This window comes from Muscardinus avellanarius (assembly GCF_963383645.1).
Source record: "Muscardinus avellanarius genome assembly, chromosome: 1".
NCBI lineage: Eukaryota > Metazoa > Chordata > Mammalia > Rodentia > Gliridae > Muscardinus > Muscardinus avellanarius.
Genome location: NC_137786.1, coordinates 232,460,972 through 232,477,841, shown reverse-complemented (window position 1 = coordinate 232,477,841; position 16,870 = coordinate 232,460,972). Strand labels below are relative to the sequence as shown.

The 16,870-nt window shown below is 61.6% G+C and overlaps 1 protein-coding gene across 1 annotated transcript; it reads right to left on the bottom strand.

Annotated features, from left to right (window-relative positions):
- Nucleotides 1-3,940: 3,940 nt before the first annotated feature.
- Nucleotides 3,941-13,674, bottom strand: SIPA1 (signal-induced proliferation-associated 1; the record flags this gene model as incomplete). Its single annotated transcript, XM_080710108.1, has 15 exons — nt 12,810-13,674; nt 12,182-12,309; nt 11,922-12,098; nt 9,687-9,861; nt 9,081-9,184; nt 8,841-8,998; nt 8,157-8,763; nt 7,248-7,522; nt 5,096-5,314; nt 4,901-5,012; nt 4,713-4,821; nt 4,533-4,634; nt 4,398-4,452; nt 4,166-4,244; nt 3,941-4,087 (listed from the first exon to the last, which is right to left on the bottom strand). Exons 1-15 carry the CDS (start codon nt 13,486-13,488, stop codon nt 3,941-3,943), a joined length of 3,126 nt encoding a protein of 1,041 aa, XP_080566234.1. The 5' UTR covers nt 13,489-13,674.
- Nucleotides 13,675-16,870: the final 3,196 nt, after the last annotated feature.

Here is a 16,870-nt window from a genome sequence, read left to right as displayed (position 1 = left end):
GAGCTGAGCAAACAGCGCCCGGCGGGCCGGCGGGCTCCGGCGCGCGTGCGCACAGACAGCCCTGGGCGCGGGGTGGGAAAGTCCCTGGGCGGAGACCTGCGGGCGGCACCCGGGCTCCGCACGCTTGTGGAAGGGTGATGCCGGGTCAAGCGGGTTAACGTCAGTGGGACGCGCAGCCAGTTAGCGAGGTCCTGGGCGCAGGCGCCGATGGCTGGTGCCTGCGACCGAAGATGCCGGCGGTGGCCAAAGGCTGGGGAACCGGAAGGGGTCTGGGGAGTCAGACTTGCCCTGGAGATTTGGCGTGGGGACGGGACAGGGGCGGGGCCAAAGACAGGGGCGGGGCTCAGCTGACCTCTGGAGGGGCGGGGCCAGACGCCGGGGCGGGGCTCGGCTGACTCCCTGGGGGGTGGGGTCGGGGTCGAGGCTCGGTTGACTTCCCGCGGGGCGGCGGGGCCAGTCAGGGGGCGGGGCTTGACTGACTCCCTCGGGGGCGGAGCCAGATCTGGAGGCGGGGCTCGGCTGACTCCCTCGGGGCGGGGCCAGTGCCGGGGGCGGGGCTCGGCTGACTCCCTGGGGGGTGGGGTCGGGGTCGGGGCTCGGTTGACTTCCCGCGGGGCGGCGGGGCCAGTCAGGGGGCGGGGCTTGACTGACTCCCTCGGGGGCGGAGCCAGATCTGGAGGCGGGGCTCGGCTGACTCCTTCGGGGCGGGGCCAGCGCCGGGGGCGGGGCTCGGCTGACTCCTTCGGGGCGGGACCAGCGCCGGGGGCGGGGCTCGGCTGACCTCTGGCCGTGCGGGCGGAGCCGCGCTGGCTGCAGCAGCAGGGTCCTGGGGCCGAGACCCCGGCGAACCTCTGGGGGGCAGCCTCGAGGGGGCGGGACCCGGCGCCGTGAGAGGGCTTCGACCCAAGGAAGAGGAACGTGGAGCTGCGCGCCGCGTTCGCAGCTTGAGGCGAGGGGACCGAGTGAGCCCAGGTCCACTCCGCTTTCCCAGTGTCCTGCGGTGACCCCCGGAAGCCCTCTCCTGGTCCTTCCCACACTCCCTGTGACCTCATCCTGCTCAAGGCTCATCAGCCCCAAATCCTTGACTCCAGCCCAACCTCTCCCCTGCACCGCAGCCGCTGGACATCGCCGCTCTGATGTCTCTCCGGCCTCTCAGACTCGCCCCGTTCCAAGTGACCTCAGCCGTCCTCAGCCTGCCCCTCCTCTTCCTCCCTGTCCCAGCCACCGCCCCGCCACCCTCCAGGGGCTCGGAGCCAGAAACCTGGCCACCACTGTGGATGCCACCTCTCCTGTGCCAGCAGCAGGCATCCAGTCCTCATGAGGCCCTGGCAAATCCGCCACTGCCCATTCTCACCACAGTCTCTTTTAAGTCACCACTGCCTCCCTTGGGGACTGCGGATACAGCTTCCTTCCTCTGCAGCCAAAGGACTCTGCACTCAAATCACATCTGTCTCCCTTTAAACTTCAACTACAGGACCAGATCCCAGTTTTCTGCAGACACACCCCCTGGGTGACCAGCGCCTTCCTTCCGCACTGCCCTGTGAGAACGCTGTAGTCCCCACCCGAGAAAAGCTGGGCCACAGTGGTAGGAACGCTGACCCAGGGCCCCAGCGCCCCCTCCCCGCCCTTTGACCTGGGATTCCTGCGTGTGTCCTGGCACCTGTCCAGAGCCCCAGATGGGTCCTGCTGGGCTATCCTTGACATCTCTGCCTAGTGAACACAGACTCAACCTTTGAAATTCAGCCCTCATGATACCGCCCCCTTAAAGCCTTCCTCTTCCCTGTTGAGGCCTAGTTCTTCCCACCAGAACCTAAGGAAACAGGCTTGGGAAGGGCACAGACAAGGCATGTGAGTTTGGGCAAGTCGGTGCACTGTCTGGGCTTCAGGTCAGAAAGCAAAGAATTTAGCTGGGTGTGGTGGTGCATCCTGTAAGCCCAGTACGTGGGAGGCTGAGTCAGGAGGATCTCAGTTTTGAGACCAGCCTCAGCAACCTAGTGAGATTCTCAGCAAACTAGCAAGACTCTTATTTCAAAACAAAAAAATAGCTGGGCCTGGTGGAGCACTCCTGTTAATCCCAATACTTGGGAGGTAGAGACAGGAGAGTCAAGGGTTCATGGCCAACCAGCCAGTTGTGAGGCTCTCCACAACTTAGACTGTTTCAAAAAATAAAATAGGGCTGGTGGTGTAGCTCAGAGATAGAATGCCCCTGGCGCACATACAAAAAAAAAAAAATAATAAGCTGAGAGTGGTGCACACACCTGTAATCCCAGTACTTGGGAGGCTGAGACAGGAAGAGCGCAGGTTCAAAGCCAGCCTGAGCAACCTGGCAAGACCCTGTTTCAAAATACATAAATAAGCCGGGCGTGGTGGCGCACCCTTGTAATCCCCGCGCTTGGGAGGCAGAGACAGGAGGATCGCGCAGGTTCGAAGCCAGCCGTGCGCGCTGGTTTAGGAGACCCTGTTTCCAAATGAAAATGTAAAAATAGGTATGGGAGTGTAACCCGGAGGTAGAAGGGCGTCCAGGAACCCCAGTACCACCAAATAAATAAATAAATAAATAAATAAATAAATAAATAAATAAATAAATGGGCTGGGGTGTGGTTTGGAGGCCCCTCGGTTCAATCCCTAGTACCAAAATAAAATAACAATAAAATAGATAAAATAAGGTTGGGGGTGTAGCTTGAAGATAGAATGCCCCTGGGTTCAATCCCCAGTACCACATATAAAAATAAATAAGCCGGGCGTGGTGGTGCATACTTGTAATCCCAGCACTTAGGAGGCTGACAGGAGGATCCTACAGGTTCGAAGCCAGCCTCAGCTACTTAGTGAGGCTCTCGGCAACTTAGACTGTTTCCAAATAAAATATAGAACAGGTCTGGGAGTGTAGCCCAGAGGTAGAAAAGCCCTTGGGTTCCACCTCTAGCATCACAAAAATAATAAGAGAAAGAAAAAAGCCAAAAGGGTTTAGAGAAAGTCCAGTGTGAGCACAAGGATGCCACTGGTCATTCACGATGATGCCGGCCTGGTAAACATTAGACAGGGGGTCATGGGCCAGTAAGTAGAAAAGTGGGTGGAGGGCTAGGTCCGCTGGGCCTAGATGAAGAAGCTGCCACCCCCGACCTGGACCCTACACCCAGGCTTGGGGGCTCAGTAGCTAGAGAGGGGAGAGTGGGGGCTGCCCGAGAGATAGGACCTTGTGGAACAAGTCTCTCCTTGAACCCCGTGCCCCGTCCCGCCCTGCCCTGCAGGTCCAGCTGCTTCTCTGCTCTGGCCTTAGCCCCTCAGGTTTGGTTCCAGAGCTGGGGGATCAGAGCAGGGTTGGCGTGGAGTGTGGCCACCTCTTTCTCAACAGAACCAAATGTGTTTGTTCGCTTTTGATACTGGGGATTGAACCCAAAGTCATTCTACCTCCCAGCTACACCCCCAGCCGATTTTACTTTTTATTTGGAAACAGATGTCTCTAGGTTGCCAAGGCTGGCTATAAACCTGTGATCCTCCTGTCTCAGCCTCCCACGTACTGGGATTACAAACGTGCACCACCACGCTTCGGCTCGAAATAAACGTCTGTGGAGAGGCTTAGCCTCAGAGAGCCCGTCAGCAGCAGCCCAACTCTAGGCCGCGTTCCCAGGGCCAGGCCTTCTGACTTAGTCCTGGGAGCCCCGTGTGATGGGCGTAACATAACTCCCGGGGCATCTACCGAACACAGAGACGAACGCAAGTTCTGTGGTTCTTTATTCCCTGACTTCGTTTCTCCACGGAATATTTACAAACAGTGCTGGGTGGGGGCACCCTGGCCGCCGGGGGGCCTGGGGAGAGGGGGCAGTGCTACGTGGCGCGTTGGCGCAGGGGGACACCCTGAGGAGGGCCCAGGGCTGGTGTGCGCCAGGCACCCTGAGGGGCCCGCAGTTCCCAGCAGGTGCCCAGTCCGACTGGGCTGACCTCAGGCCAGGTCGGTGGTGGGGGGGCCCAGCTGCTTGGAGGCTAGCAGCAGACGGGTGGCCGCGCTCTCCGACTCGGCCAGCAGCCGCTGGTTGTTGTGACGCAGACTCCGCACCTCCTCCTCCAGGGCTGCCCTGTCGGCTTTCTCCTGTGTGTGGGGGTCAGAGCTGTCACCCTTTCCCGGGGCAGCCCTGTGACACCGTGATGACCCCGGCCACCCCCTCACCTTCTGCAGGTCTTCCTGCAGCTTCCTGAGCATGGACTCCAGATGAGACACCTTCTCTGACAGGCTCCCAGGTTCTGGCCTGAGGACACGGGGTCAGAGCTCAGCGGGGCCCCTGAGCCCCCGAGGGAAAGGGACCCAGCCGCTGTCTTCTGAGACTTGAGTCCCAGGGCTGCTCAAGTCCCGTGGCTGGGCGGGCAGGGCGGGCATGGAAAGGCTACGAGAGCGGGCTTACTCGGCGTCGGACCTCAGCGTCCCCTTGGGGTCTCCGCTCTCTGGGATGGGCTGTCCTAGGGTACAGAGGAGTGTGGGCAGGGCTGAAAGAGAGACAGTCCCAGCCAGGCTCCTCCTCCCAGCGCCAGGGCCTCACCCTCCCGCGACAGCGACTCCAGAATGGTGTTGCAGGTGGAGGCGATCTCGGAGATGGACTGCCACTCGTCCTCCAGTGTCTCGCTGCCGGCCTCCGACATGACTGTGGGCAGGAGGCGGGCTCAGCGGGCGCCGCTGCCCTCCGGCCCTCCCCGGCCCGCCCGCGGCCCTCCGCGCTCACTCTTGCTGATGGAGTTCCGCAGGGACAGGGTCCGCGGCAGGAAGGAAGCCCTCAGTTCTGGGGCCGGGTCACCCTTGTCCTCACAGCCACTGGGGCTGCCTGGCCGGTCCTGGGGGCAGAAGTGGACGTCGGTGCAGTGACACCTACTGTCACCTCTGTGCCGTGGGCTCCAGCGCCCCTCTGCTCACCTGCGAGGGGGGTGTCTCCCTGCCAGCACCAGGTGCTGAGGGCTTGGCCGTGGTGGGCAGCAGGAGGTCCGGAGTGGTATTGGGCAGGACGGGGGCCTCATCCGACAGGGAGCTGGGGAGAGTGGGGCGGCTCAGGGACCCTTGCCTGGCCAGGCCCAGCAGCCTAGCCGAGAGGGGAAGGCCGAGAGGGTGCACCTGCGGGGTGACAGTGAATTCTGGCTGCGCAGGAACTCAGTCCTCTCCTCGGCCAGGTCCCCCGGCCCAGGAGGGCCGCTGCCATCTTGCAGGCACAGGTGCAGCAGCTGCTGAGTGGTGGGCAGCAAGACTACCTCAGGGGTCTCCTCCTGCACCAGTTCTGGGGCCCCCCGGCGGCTGGGCTCCTGCAGAGACAGCGTGTAGAGCTCCGAGAAGCTCCTGGGGGTGGGGAGGAAAAGGGTCAGGCAGGGCGGCCCAACAGCCCGGAGTCCTGCATCACCAGCCTCACTCTAGCCAGAGGAGCGCTGCCAGAGGAGCACTGCCTGCCAGAGGAGCACTACCAGAGGAGCACTACCAGAGGAGCACTGCCTGCCAGAGGAGCGCTGCCAGAGGAGCGCTGCCAGAGGAGCACTGCCTGCCAGAGGAGCGCTTCCCAAGCTTCCTGACAACGCTGAGCGCGTGTGCCTGGCTACTGGCCATTTTCCCAGACCTGGGTTCAAATCCCGGTGCTGCCCAGTGTATCTTAGGCAAATCACTCTGAATGTCAACTTCTCCATCTGTGAAATGGGGATAATAAAAGTAAAGGTCTCATAGTATGCTGCGAAACATTTAACCAGCACATGTAAATCATTTAGCATCCAAAACCTACTATCTGGAACCAAATTTAGATGTGCCTTTTCTTTTGCTACTCTGTGTGTGTGTGTGTGTGTGTGTGTGTGTGTGTGCGCGCACAACTGGGAACTGAATCCGTGGCATTCTACCTCCAACCTACACCCCCTGCCCTATTTTTTATTCTTTATTTTGAAACCGGGTCTCACTGAGTTGCAGAGGGCCTCGCTAAGAGGCTGGCTGCAGACCCGGATCCTCTGGCCTCAGCTTGGCTTCCCAAGTACTAGGATTAGAACATGTGTCACCACATCCAACTTTTTTTTTTCCAGTACTAGGGACTGAACCCAGGGATGTTCTACCTACAAGATATGCCCCCAGCCCTTCATTTTCTTTCTTTTCAAGCAGGGTCTCACTAAGTTGTTGAGGGTCTCACTAAATTGCTGAAGCTGGCTTTGAACCTGTGATCCTTCTGTCTCAGCCTCTCAGGTACTACTAGGATTATGGTCTTGTGTCACTTCACTGACTTTTTCTTTTCCTTCTCTCTCTTTCTCTCTCTCTCTCTCTCTTTCTTTCTTTCTAAGCACCTGTGCCTGTATTTTTCAATTCCTATGAGCTAAGAATGGTGTTTAGATATTTATTCATTCATTCATTTACTAATTTACTTATTTATTTATTGGTACTAAGGATTTATTTATTTATTTATTTATTTATTTATTTATTTATTTATTTATTTATTGTTTTGTGGTACTGGGGATGGAACCCATGGGCTTTCTACCTCCGGGCTATAGTCCCCACCTATTTTATATTTTATTTGGAAACAGGTTCTGGCTGGCTTCGAACCTGCACGATCCTCCTGTCTCAGCCTCCAAAGTACTGGGATTACAAGAGTGCGCCACCACGCCAGGCAGTACTGGGGATTTGAACTCAAGAGCATTCTACCTCTGAACCACACACCCAGCCCTATTTCTATTTTTTATTTTTATGGTTTTAAGGATTGAACCCTGGGCCATTCTATCTCCAAGCTATACCCCCCAGCCCTATTTTTATTCTTTATTTTGAGACAGGGTCACACTAAGTAAGTGAGGCTGTCCACGAACCTGTGATCCTCCTGTCTCAGCCTCCCAAGTACTGGAATTACAAGCATGCACCACCACACCTGTTTCCCCAGCCCTTTTTTTTTTCCCCAGTACTAGGGATGGAACCCAGGGATATTCTACCTCCAAGCTATACCCCCAGCCCTCTTTTTTATTCTTTATTCTGAAACAAAGTCTCACTAAATTTCTGAGACTAGCCTTGAACCTGTGATCCTCCAGGCTCAGTTTCCCAAGTACGGGATCACGAGCGTGCGCCATCACACCCGGCTATGTTTGATCTTTTGACCAGTGAAAACTACACGCATAACGGGTTCCACGCGGAGTAAAGTGGAGTCCAGAGGTCAAGGGGCGCGAGGCTCTAGGAGCCAGAACAAAAGGCGGCCGGGGAGGGCTGGCGGCAGGCGGGAGTCCCAGGCAGCGTGTCCCCCCCCCCCCCTGTGGCTCCTGACCTGCGGGGCCGGCCGCCCTCGTCGGGGGGCAGGACAGTGATGCAGGCCTTGGGCGCGGAGCGCAGCAGCTGGGCCGCGGCCTCGGCGCTCAGGCTGGGCAGCGTCTGGCCGCACACGCGCAGCAGGCGCGCCCCAGGCCGCAGCCCCGCGGTCTCCGCAAAGGTGAAGCGCTCCACGTGGGTGATGAAGCCCTCGGCGTCCACCTCGAAGCCCAGGCGACCCTGGCCGTCGCGGGGCAGCGCCAGCTCCCGGGTCTCGCAGCCCCGGCTCACCAGCTGCAGAGAAGGGTGTGGTGTGGGTGTGTGTTCCGAGGAGGGTCCCCCAGGCCAGCTCCAGGCCCCCCCAGGCCAGCTCCAGGACCCCCAGGCCAGCTCCAGGGCTCCCCAGGCCAGCTCTGGGTGCTCCCCAGACCAGCTCCAGGCCCCCCCAGGCCAGCTCCAGGGCTCCCCAGGCCAGCTCTGGGTGCTCCCCAGACCAGCTCCAAGGACCCCCAGGCCAGCTCCAGGGCTCCCCAGGCCAGCTCTGGGTGCTCCCCAGATCAGCTCCAGGCCCCCCCCAGGCCAGCTCCAGGACCCCCAGGCCAGCTCCAGGGCTCCCCAGGCCAGCTCTGGGTGCACCCTAGACCAGCTCCAGGGCCCCCCAGGCCAGCTCCAGGGCTTCCCAGGCCAGCTTTAGGTGCTCCCCAGCTGCACACAGCTCTGCACAATGGTGACCCACCCAACGGCTGAGGCCCTGAGACAGGAGGTCCCAGGCACGCGCTCCCCTGAGCTCCTAGACCTTTTCGCCACCTCCCTGGACATGCCCTTGGTGGGAGGGGATGCCACGGCAGGCATCCCTGCACCAGGGGCCCTGATGGGGCCGCCCCAGCCCAGCGCTCGCTGCTCGCGTAGGGTCTGCGCTTGCACTCACCTGCAGGCGCGACACGACCTCGCCCACCGCTTGGCCCGGAGCCCCGTCGAAGCGGAGCGTGATGGCCTCCCCGCGGCCATGGTACAGGTCCAGCTGCTGGTCCAAGAAGGTCCAGGCCAGCACGTCGCGACAGGCGCAGTTGAAGACCACCCGGCCGTCGCGCGGCGCCACCAGCACCAGCGTCTCGGCCGAGATGCCCAGCAGGCAGGGCACCTCCGCGCCGTCGGGGTGGCCCTGGGCTCCGGCCGCCACGCGCGCCCCCGCCGCCGCGCGCACGCCCCACGTGAGCGCGCCCGCCGCCTGCAGCTCGCTGCCCGGGCCCCGCGGGGCCGCCCGGCGCCGGCCGCCCAGGGAGGGCAGGCCGAAGCGCGAGGCCGAGTCCAGCGATGTGGTGGTCACCTCGTTGGTGGCCAGGTCCTGCAGGTACTGCTGGCGCGTGCGCGTGGCCATGGCGTGGAACTGGCGGGCGTGCCCTGCGGCCTGCTCGCCATTGAGCGCCTTGGCAAGCAGAAAGGCCCGAAAGTCCGCGTTGGCCCCGAAGGGGCCTCCGCCCCGGGGCAGAGCTGGCCCGAAGGCCGGCGTGTCCTGGGTGCGGCTCACAGCCACCCTGCGTGGAGGGAAGCCGTAGTGAAGGGCGAGGGAGAGGGCGCAGTGCCCGGGCCAGCGGGGTGGGCGGCCACCCACCTGTAGGAAGTGTGCGGGGTGCAGGGCGCGTGCGCCCGCACCACCAAGAACACGTGCTGAAAGTGGGAGCGGATGGTGGCCGGGCAGAAGGGCCTGCTGCCCGGCTCCTGGAACACGATGGTCACGATGTCATTGCCAATGTGGCGCTTCCTCAGGAGCTGGGGTCGGATGGAGGCGGTGTGAGCTGTGGGGCCGTGGGCTCCCGCCGCCCTCCAGGCCGCCGCCCTGCATACCCCGCACCTGCTGCTGGTTGTTGGGGGTGTAGGGCAGCATCGTGGACACGTGGAACATGATCTCATGGCCCTGGTATGTGGTGTACAGGGAGTGCGTGCCCGTGGAATCCGCTGCGGCCGGGAGTTAGGGACACAGGAGATCAGGGGAGGCTAGGTGGCGGGGACCCACCAGCGCCATCGCTGTTCACAGGAGCCTCCGTGCCCCAAGCAACAGGCGTGACCCTGCAGCTCAGCCAGTGTCCAGCCCACGGGTCCCCCACGCGAGCCCAGAGGGGTCAGAACAGGGGTGCAGCAGTGAAGACAGAAGGGAGAGACAGCCTCAAGGGAGTGGAGGGCGCCCTAGGAGGGTCAGACGTTGGCCTGAGCACAAGGGACATGCAGCCAGAGTGGAGAGAGAGGTGGGCTTTTAGAGTGCATCGGGTGAAGGAGAGAGTGTCCCCAAACCACCCTGACCCCAGCTCAGGCAGGAGAAACCAGGACTTTGAGGATGCCCCAGCCCCTCTCAGCCGCCAGCCTGACTCTAGCCAGACAGCGCCAGCCTACCCAGAGAACTCTTTGCAGCCCCCATGACAAGGAGTGACGCCTCCCCCCCCCCCCGGCCCCAGGACCTCACTTTTGGTGTCCAGCTGGGCCCGGTAATTCTCGAAGCCTTTGAGCCGCACCACGTCGCCCAGCAAGGTGAGGAACTGCGTGAAGGCCACTCCCGCTTCCTGGTTGTTGTACATCTCCTCCTCGGAGCCCTGGCCCGCCCGGCAGTACAGGACGCCCACCTTGCGCTGGAAACTCAGCTGGGGGAGGGTGGCAAGGGCCTAGGCCTCAGTGTCCGCCGGCCCATGCCGCCACGTCATGGGCAGCGGTAAGACACCAGCTTGTGTCTCTGGGCCACTTCTGCATCCTTGCTGAGCAGGTGGGTAGAGTCTGTCCTGCTCCTGGTGCTCAGGAGGGGGCCCGGAGGTCACAGGTGGCGAGGGCGGGGCTTCTCCAGGGACAGTAGAGCAGGTGACTCACAGAAAGGCCCCTACACACTGCCCTGGCTTCCGATAAATGCCCACATTGACGCCCTTCTCAACTCAAGGCTAGACGTCCCCTGCCTCAGGTCCTGGGGCCGCACCCAGCCTCCCGTCTCTGGAGCCTGCTCTGCTCTCCCGCACCTCGGGCTTCCGTGGCCTCCCTGTGCCCAGCTCCTCTCCATCTGTGCAGAGGCTGCTCAGCTCCAGATCCCATCAGAGAGCCCTGGGGTCCCCCCCACCCCGCGCCCCTAGCTAAGCTCAGCGTTCAAGCCCTGGTTTCAATCTAAATAAATAACCCCATCTCCTCTTCCTACCACGCATGGATGAGGCCTCATCCTGGCACCTTCTTTTTTTCCTTTAGCTTGCTTTCTTGCTTTCCTTCTTTCTTTCTTTCTTTTTTCTTTTCTTTCTTTCTTTCTTTTTTTTTTTTTTGTGGTGCTGGGGATTGAACCCAGAAGCATCCTACCGCCCAAAAAATCCCAGCCCTATTATTGAAACAGGGTCTTGCTAGGTTGATGACTCTCACTACTTGCCGAGGCTGTCCTTGAACCTGCAATCCTCCTGTCTAAGTTGCTAAGGCTGTCCTCGAACCTGCAATCTTCCTGTCTCAGCCTCACAAGTACTAGGATTACGGGCCCTGGCACCCTTTTGCCCATAACTGGCACTGGAGATGACTGGCCCTGCCCACTTGTGTTCCTCCTCTCCGTGGCCACAGCGGCCATCTCTGAGTGTCCGTGTCTCTGCCTCCAGCCCACACCCTTCTCCCAAATGCCAGGCCCGTTTCCCCAGCTGCCAGGTGTCCATCCAGCACATCAGCACCTCACCTTGCTGGGACTCCCCGTCCCTCCTCTGGGGTCCCCAGCTCTATACAAACACCATTCCCCAGGACCGGGCAGCTGGGAAATCAACCCTCTCCACCTTCCAGTCAGTCCCAGGGACACCCACTCTACCACGAGACTGTCATCGCTACCTAAAACCTAGAGGGTTTGAATGTTTGTTGAATGATCAATGGGTTGAATAGCGCAGAGGAGAGTGGGGGCCAGTGCAGCCTATAGCACAGGGTAGGGAAGGATTTCTAACTCACCTGACTGTCCCAAAGTGGAATGGGTAGCCCTTGGGTTCCATCTCCAGTACCACAAAAATAAATAAATAAACAAATAAATAAAATAAAAGGCAGATTCTTGTTCAGTAGCCCTGGGCTGAGGCCCCAGAATCTGCGTTTCTTTCTTTCTTGGTACTAGGGATTGAATTCAGGGGCATCCTACCTCCAAGCTACACAACCAGGCCAATTTTATTTTATTTATTTGTTTTTGTGGTGCTAGGGATTGAACCCAGGGCCATTCTACCTCCAAGTGACTCCCCTAGTCCGATTTTATTCTTAATTTTGAAACACAGTCTCACTAAGTTGTTGAGGCTGGCCGCGAACAGGCGATTTTCCTGGTTCAGCCTCCCAAGTACTGGGATTACAAGTGTGCACCCCCAAGCCCGGCTTATTTTTCTTTTTGAACAGGGTCTCGCTAGGTTGATGAGAGTCTCACGACTTGCTGAAGCTGTCCTCGAACCTGCGATCCTCCTGTCTCAGCCTCCCAAGTACTGGGATTACAGGCATGGCAGGGTTTAAGAATCTACATTTCTCCTCAAACCCCAGATGATGCGGATGCTGCTTGGCTACAGGTCTTACTCTGACAAGCACGGTTCAGATGATCCCTGGTACTTTCTCTCCAAACTGCTGGGGGTGGCCCCGCTTTCCCCAGTCACTGCCGGGCCAGGGCCAGGGCTGGGGTTGGGGCCGGCAGGCTGGGTCCACTCTAAGGCCTCCTTCCCTCCTGGCCACTCACCACTTGCTCGTCCAGCGTGAGCAGCGTGCGGGGCACCTTGGGGGAAGCTGAGCCCAGGCGCAGGCAAGTCGGGCTCAGCCGTGGTGCGACATGCTCCAGAAGCTTCCTGGGGGACAGACCCCGCGGCGGCCCTGGTGGCAGGGCGTCCTCCGAGATGGTGCCGCGGAGGGTCCGAAGCTGCAGAGGGCGCCCGGGCATTCAGGAACCACAGGGGGTGCGGATGAGGGAGCCCGTGGTTTGGTCCCGCGACCCTGGCCCACCTGAGTGGTCCGCACGATGATGCGGTAGCTGTGGAGGGCGCCCCCTCCGCTGCCTTCCTTCTCCTCCCGCCGCAGGCTCACCGCCACCGGGCCCAGCGCCTCGTCCAAACCGAAGAAGTTCTGGTGTTCTGGGGGGACCAGGCTGGGGATGATGGGCCCGCCTCCAGTCAGCCCCGCTCCCACCGACCCCACGCGCCACTAAGTCACCCCACAGGACCAGTGCACCAAGTGCAGGGCCGGGCTGTCCTACTCTCTGAAGCCCTGCCCGCATCGCCGGTGCCTGCCCGCTCCTGGGCTCGGGTGCTGCCATGCCCACCCCCACACCAGTTTTCTTCATCCCGGTGCTAGAGTTTCTTTTGCATAGAGGTGGTACAAACAAGGTTCCTGGGGCTTTTCCCCCAGGTAACCCTAAGCCCTGCCAGAGGAATATGAGACTGGTAGGCAGAGGGCAAGCCGTGGCACCCAGAGCAGGTGAGGCCAGCTCTGGCCTTGAGGAGGGGTTAGAGGTGAGCCCAGCAGAGCCCTGGCTCGCTCCTGTCCGTTCCCTCAGACAGGAATGGTACAGGAGGAGGGCAGCTCCCGTCTTCCGCACCGCAGGTGACAGGGACCGGCCCTCCTGCGCTCTCACCTTTACCATAGAAGTACTTGCGGTAGTAGCCGGCACCCAGGTCGGCGTGCTCCAAGCTGTACACCGCGGTCCGGTTCTGCGGCTCCTCCAACACGGACACAGCCGCGTTGGGCAGTGCGGGAGGCACGGGTGGGCACACCGGTCCCCCCAGGCCTAGCTCACCCTCTCCCCCAAGCTCGCTCACAAAGCCAGGGGCCCCCAGCAGCAGGTCTGAGCCAGCAGCCTGGTCCTCAGCCGCGGCCGGGGGCCCGCAGCCGGCCTCCACCTGGCTCCCTGTCCCCCGTGGCCGTGGTGCCCAGTCAAAGAGCAGGCTCTGCACGTCATAGTGGGCAAACCATCGAGGCTCCGGCACGGGCGGGAACGGAGGTTCTGGCTCCTCGGCCGGCAGCCCCAGCAGCGCCAGCGGGTCAGCGAAGAGCCGGGTGGGGGCCGCGGCAGGACGGCTGGCCTCCTCGTGGCTGTGGGCGCGGGCTCGGGGGCTGGCTGGCGTCGGGGGCCGGGCCTCGCCGGCATCACTGCCACTGCGCAGGAGTGGGTTCCGGGACGGTCTTGGCTCAAAGGTGTGTGGTGTCAGCGGGGGCCGGGCGGGCTGGCGCAGCTTACGGGCGAAGAGGTCATCTGTGGGTGCAGGGGCCACGCCCCGCCGAGGGCTCCCCGCACCACCGGCCCACATGGGCATGCTCTGTGGGCCTGACTCTTCGGGGGCTGGGCTGCATTGGTGCCCAGGCGGCCTGGTGGTGGCGACAGTTCCTGTCCTGAAGGAGGAGGGGGCTGCTCAGGGGGGGCCTGGGGAGAAAACAGGAACCCAGGCCCCCAGCCTGGTCCTCCACCACCCCGGTTGGCTTCCGGCCCCCTCCGAGACCATCAAAGCTGCTTCCGCTTTCCTGGCCACTTCCTTGTCTGCCTGGGGCTAAGGTTTCTAGCCCCCTCCCGGCTTAGTGTGGCTGGACTGTGGGTCCTAGATGGAGCCCAGGGGGCCCCAGGGCTGCCAGGGTCCACCAGTGTGCACCTTGACTGTGTCTGAGTCCAGATGAGGGTCCCCGCCAAGGCCTGGCCCAGCTGGACAGCTGGGACGGGAAGCCCTGCGGCCTCTGGTGTCTAGGTTCTGCCCGCTTGACAAAGGGAGGACGTCCTGTCCCCAGAGACCTTCCTCCCTGGACCTCCCACTTCCTTCAGGGTCCCTGAGCGCCTGGGCACCCACAGGCCTTTCCTCTCAGTGCCCTGACTCCCACAACCCCAATCCCTCAAGGACACAGGGGCTCCCAGGAATGGCCCCAGGGCCGCAGCAATGGCAAGAGGATGTCCTTTGACACAGGAAGTTGCCCGAACTCTGGGCCCAGCCCCCTGCCCAGCCCCCATATCCTGAGGAAGGTACTGGGGTCACACCGGCTCAGTCATAGGACCCAAGTCACTCTGGCTTGAAAAACAAGCCCCAGCCCACCCTCAGGCAGGTTACTGTGGCCACGCCTCAGGCGAGAGAGGAAGTCATGCTGTCTGGGCCTCTTTGCTAGAAGTGGGTTCATGGGGGCCTCTGCCCACTGGCCTCACTGGTGTGGACAGGAAGGTCTGAACCGTGTGACGGAGGTCAGGCTGAGGTCCAGAAAGGAGATGCTTGGGCCTAAAGCAAGCCCATGGGGGGCTAGGGTTAAAATCTGGGTCTTCCATCTCCAGGCCTGACTGGAGACACACCTGCCCGCTCTGGCCCTGTGTGCGTAGGTGTGTGCTGGGAGGGGGCTGGGCTGAGGCTCTGTCTCACAGGATGTGAGACTGCGATCCCCAAGGCCCCAGAGATCGGCTAAGTGAGGAAATGTGGCGAGGCCGGGGCAGGTGCGAAGGTGCCGTGGGAACGTGCGGGAGCCGGGCCAGGCGATCCTGGACAGAGTGGGCAGCTCCCCAGGGGCCTGGGACCCTCACTGGGGATGCAGGCAACTGCCGGTGGGTCTTCGTGCATCACCCAGGGACACTGAGGCTGGGCCAAAAGGGCCCTTTTCACAGCCCAGCTGGGTCTCTAGAACCAAGCAATGGTGGGCCTCCAAAGCTCAGGGTTCCTCTGAACTTGCTTTCTCCTAGGACGGGCTCTGACATTAAGCTTCAGCTTCTGTTCTCTCGTCTCTGAAAGGGGGTTCCTCTGCCCATCCCCTCCCAAGACTGCTGGGAGGCTGGGAGGAGGGTGAGGCCAGCCGAGCTAGCCATCTCTGCGTGGCAGATGCTGACTCCCAGTGCCAAGCCTGGGTGCAGGCAGGCTGGCTGGGCGCTGGCGTGGGGGTGGGGGAGTGAGGCCTGAGGGAGGGGTCTGTGCAAGCAGGCAGGGCTCTGCACACGCGTGCCGGCACTCTCTGCATGTGTGCGGCCGCCCATGGACTGCCTCTCTCTTTGGCCCAGTGCCGGGCTCTGGCCTTGCCTTGGGGGTGTTCTTAGGCTCTGCCCCCCATCCCACAGCTTTACACAGGGTCCATTGAGGCCGGGACATTCCTCGCAGCCTGTGTCACTGGGGGGAACGGGCGCCCCGCCCCCACAGCTCCGGAAGGCCTGGCTGCCCCAGGAGAAGGCTCTGGATGCTTCCCAGCACATCTGGAGGTCATGACCCCATTTCTGCTGCCAGGGGGCGCGACAGATGTTTCCTCCCGGTCCGGGCCCACCCGAGCCCAGTCCTGGGGGACGGTGTGCAAAAGCTGCGAAGGAGGCCGTCCGGGGAGAAGGGGAGTCCCCGAACTGGGGGCGCCCCCTCCACTCGCAGCAGGGGCAGCTGCCGGAGCGGGCGAGCGGCGCCGGGAGCCTCGGGGCCCACTCGCTGGCTCAGGGGCCAGGGCAGGCCGTCGGAGGAGGGGCGGGAGCCGCAGCCAGGGCAGGGGACTGGACGCGCTGCCGCGGACGGCGCTGGAGCCGGAGCCCGAGCCGGGAAGGCTGGCAGGGCGCAGGCGGCGAGAAGCCCGGTGCCCACCCCAACACCACCGGAGCCTCGGCCAGCCGCCGTGGCCCCGTCTGGCCTGACTGCGAGACCTCCCGACCCCCGACCCACCGGTACCTCTGGGGCTCCCGCCCGGCCGCAGCCGCCTCCCGCGCCGGGATCCCGCGGCTCGCTCTAGGGCCACCGCTCCCGGCGCCCGGCTCCGCCTGGGGGCGTGGCGGTGGGCGTGGCCGCGGTGGGCGGGGCGGCCGGGAGCAGTCTACGGCGGGAAGCGCTGCTGGCGGGAACTCTGGGCCTGGCCGAGGTCAGTCGGCTCGCGGCCCCAGGCCAGGCCCAGCCCTAGACAGCTGTCAGTCAGGCCTCCGGCCGGCCTCTGGCCCAGCCCACGTCCTCACCGAAGAACGGGAACAAGTGTATCTGCCTTCCAGACCAACCGGAAGGGCCGAAGGAGCCCCCTAGTGTCCAGCTCGGGCCCCGCACGCACTGAGCAGGTGCTCAGGAATTGGAAGGGAGCCCTCGCTGAAGGCTGGACCCGGGTAACTGCTCTACACTTGTTTTAATAAGCCTTTACTTTGTGGTTCTGGGTACTTAACCCAGTGGGGTTCTATCTCTGAGCTACACACCCAGCCCTATATTGTGTGGTGCTGGGGATTACACCCAGGGGAACTCTACCTCTGGTATACCCCCAGCCCTCTTTTATTTTTACTTGGCAATAGGGTGTCGTTAAGTTGCTGAACCTGCAATCCTCTAGCCCTCCCAAATAAATAATGCCCAGCTTATTTTTTTTTGAAACGGTCTTGCTAAGTTGTTGAGGCTAGCCCAAGTCCTGGGATTGCAGGTATGTGCTAGTGCACTCAACTGTGTGTGTGTGTTTCTGTGAATTGAACCCAGGGGTCTATAACACTGATACTCCCCAGCCCTTCCCCAGTCTTTTTTTTTTTTTTTTTTTTTTTTTTTTTTGCAGTACAGGGGCATTACCTCCAAGCGACATCCCAGTCCTATTTTTTTACTTTTTTTTTTTTTTTTTTTTGTGGTACTGGGGTTCCTGGAAGTCCTTCTACCTCCGGGCTACACTCCCAGACCTATTTTTACATTTGGAAACAGGGTCTCCTAAGCCAGCACGCATGGCTGGCTTCCAATCGGTGCGATCCTC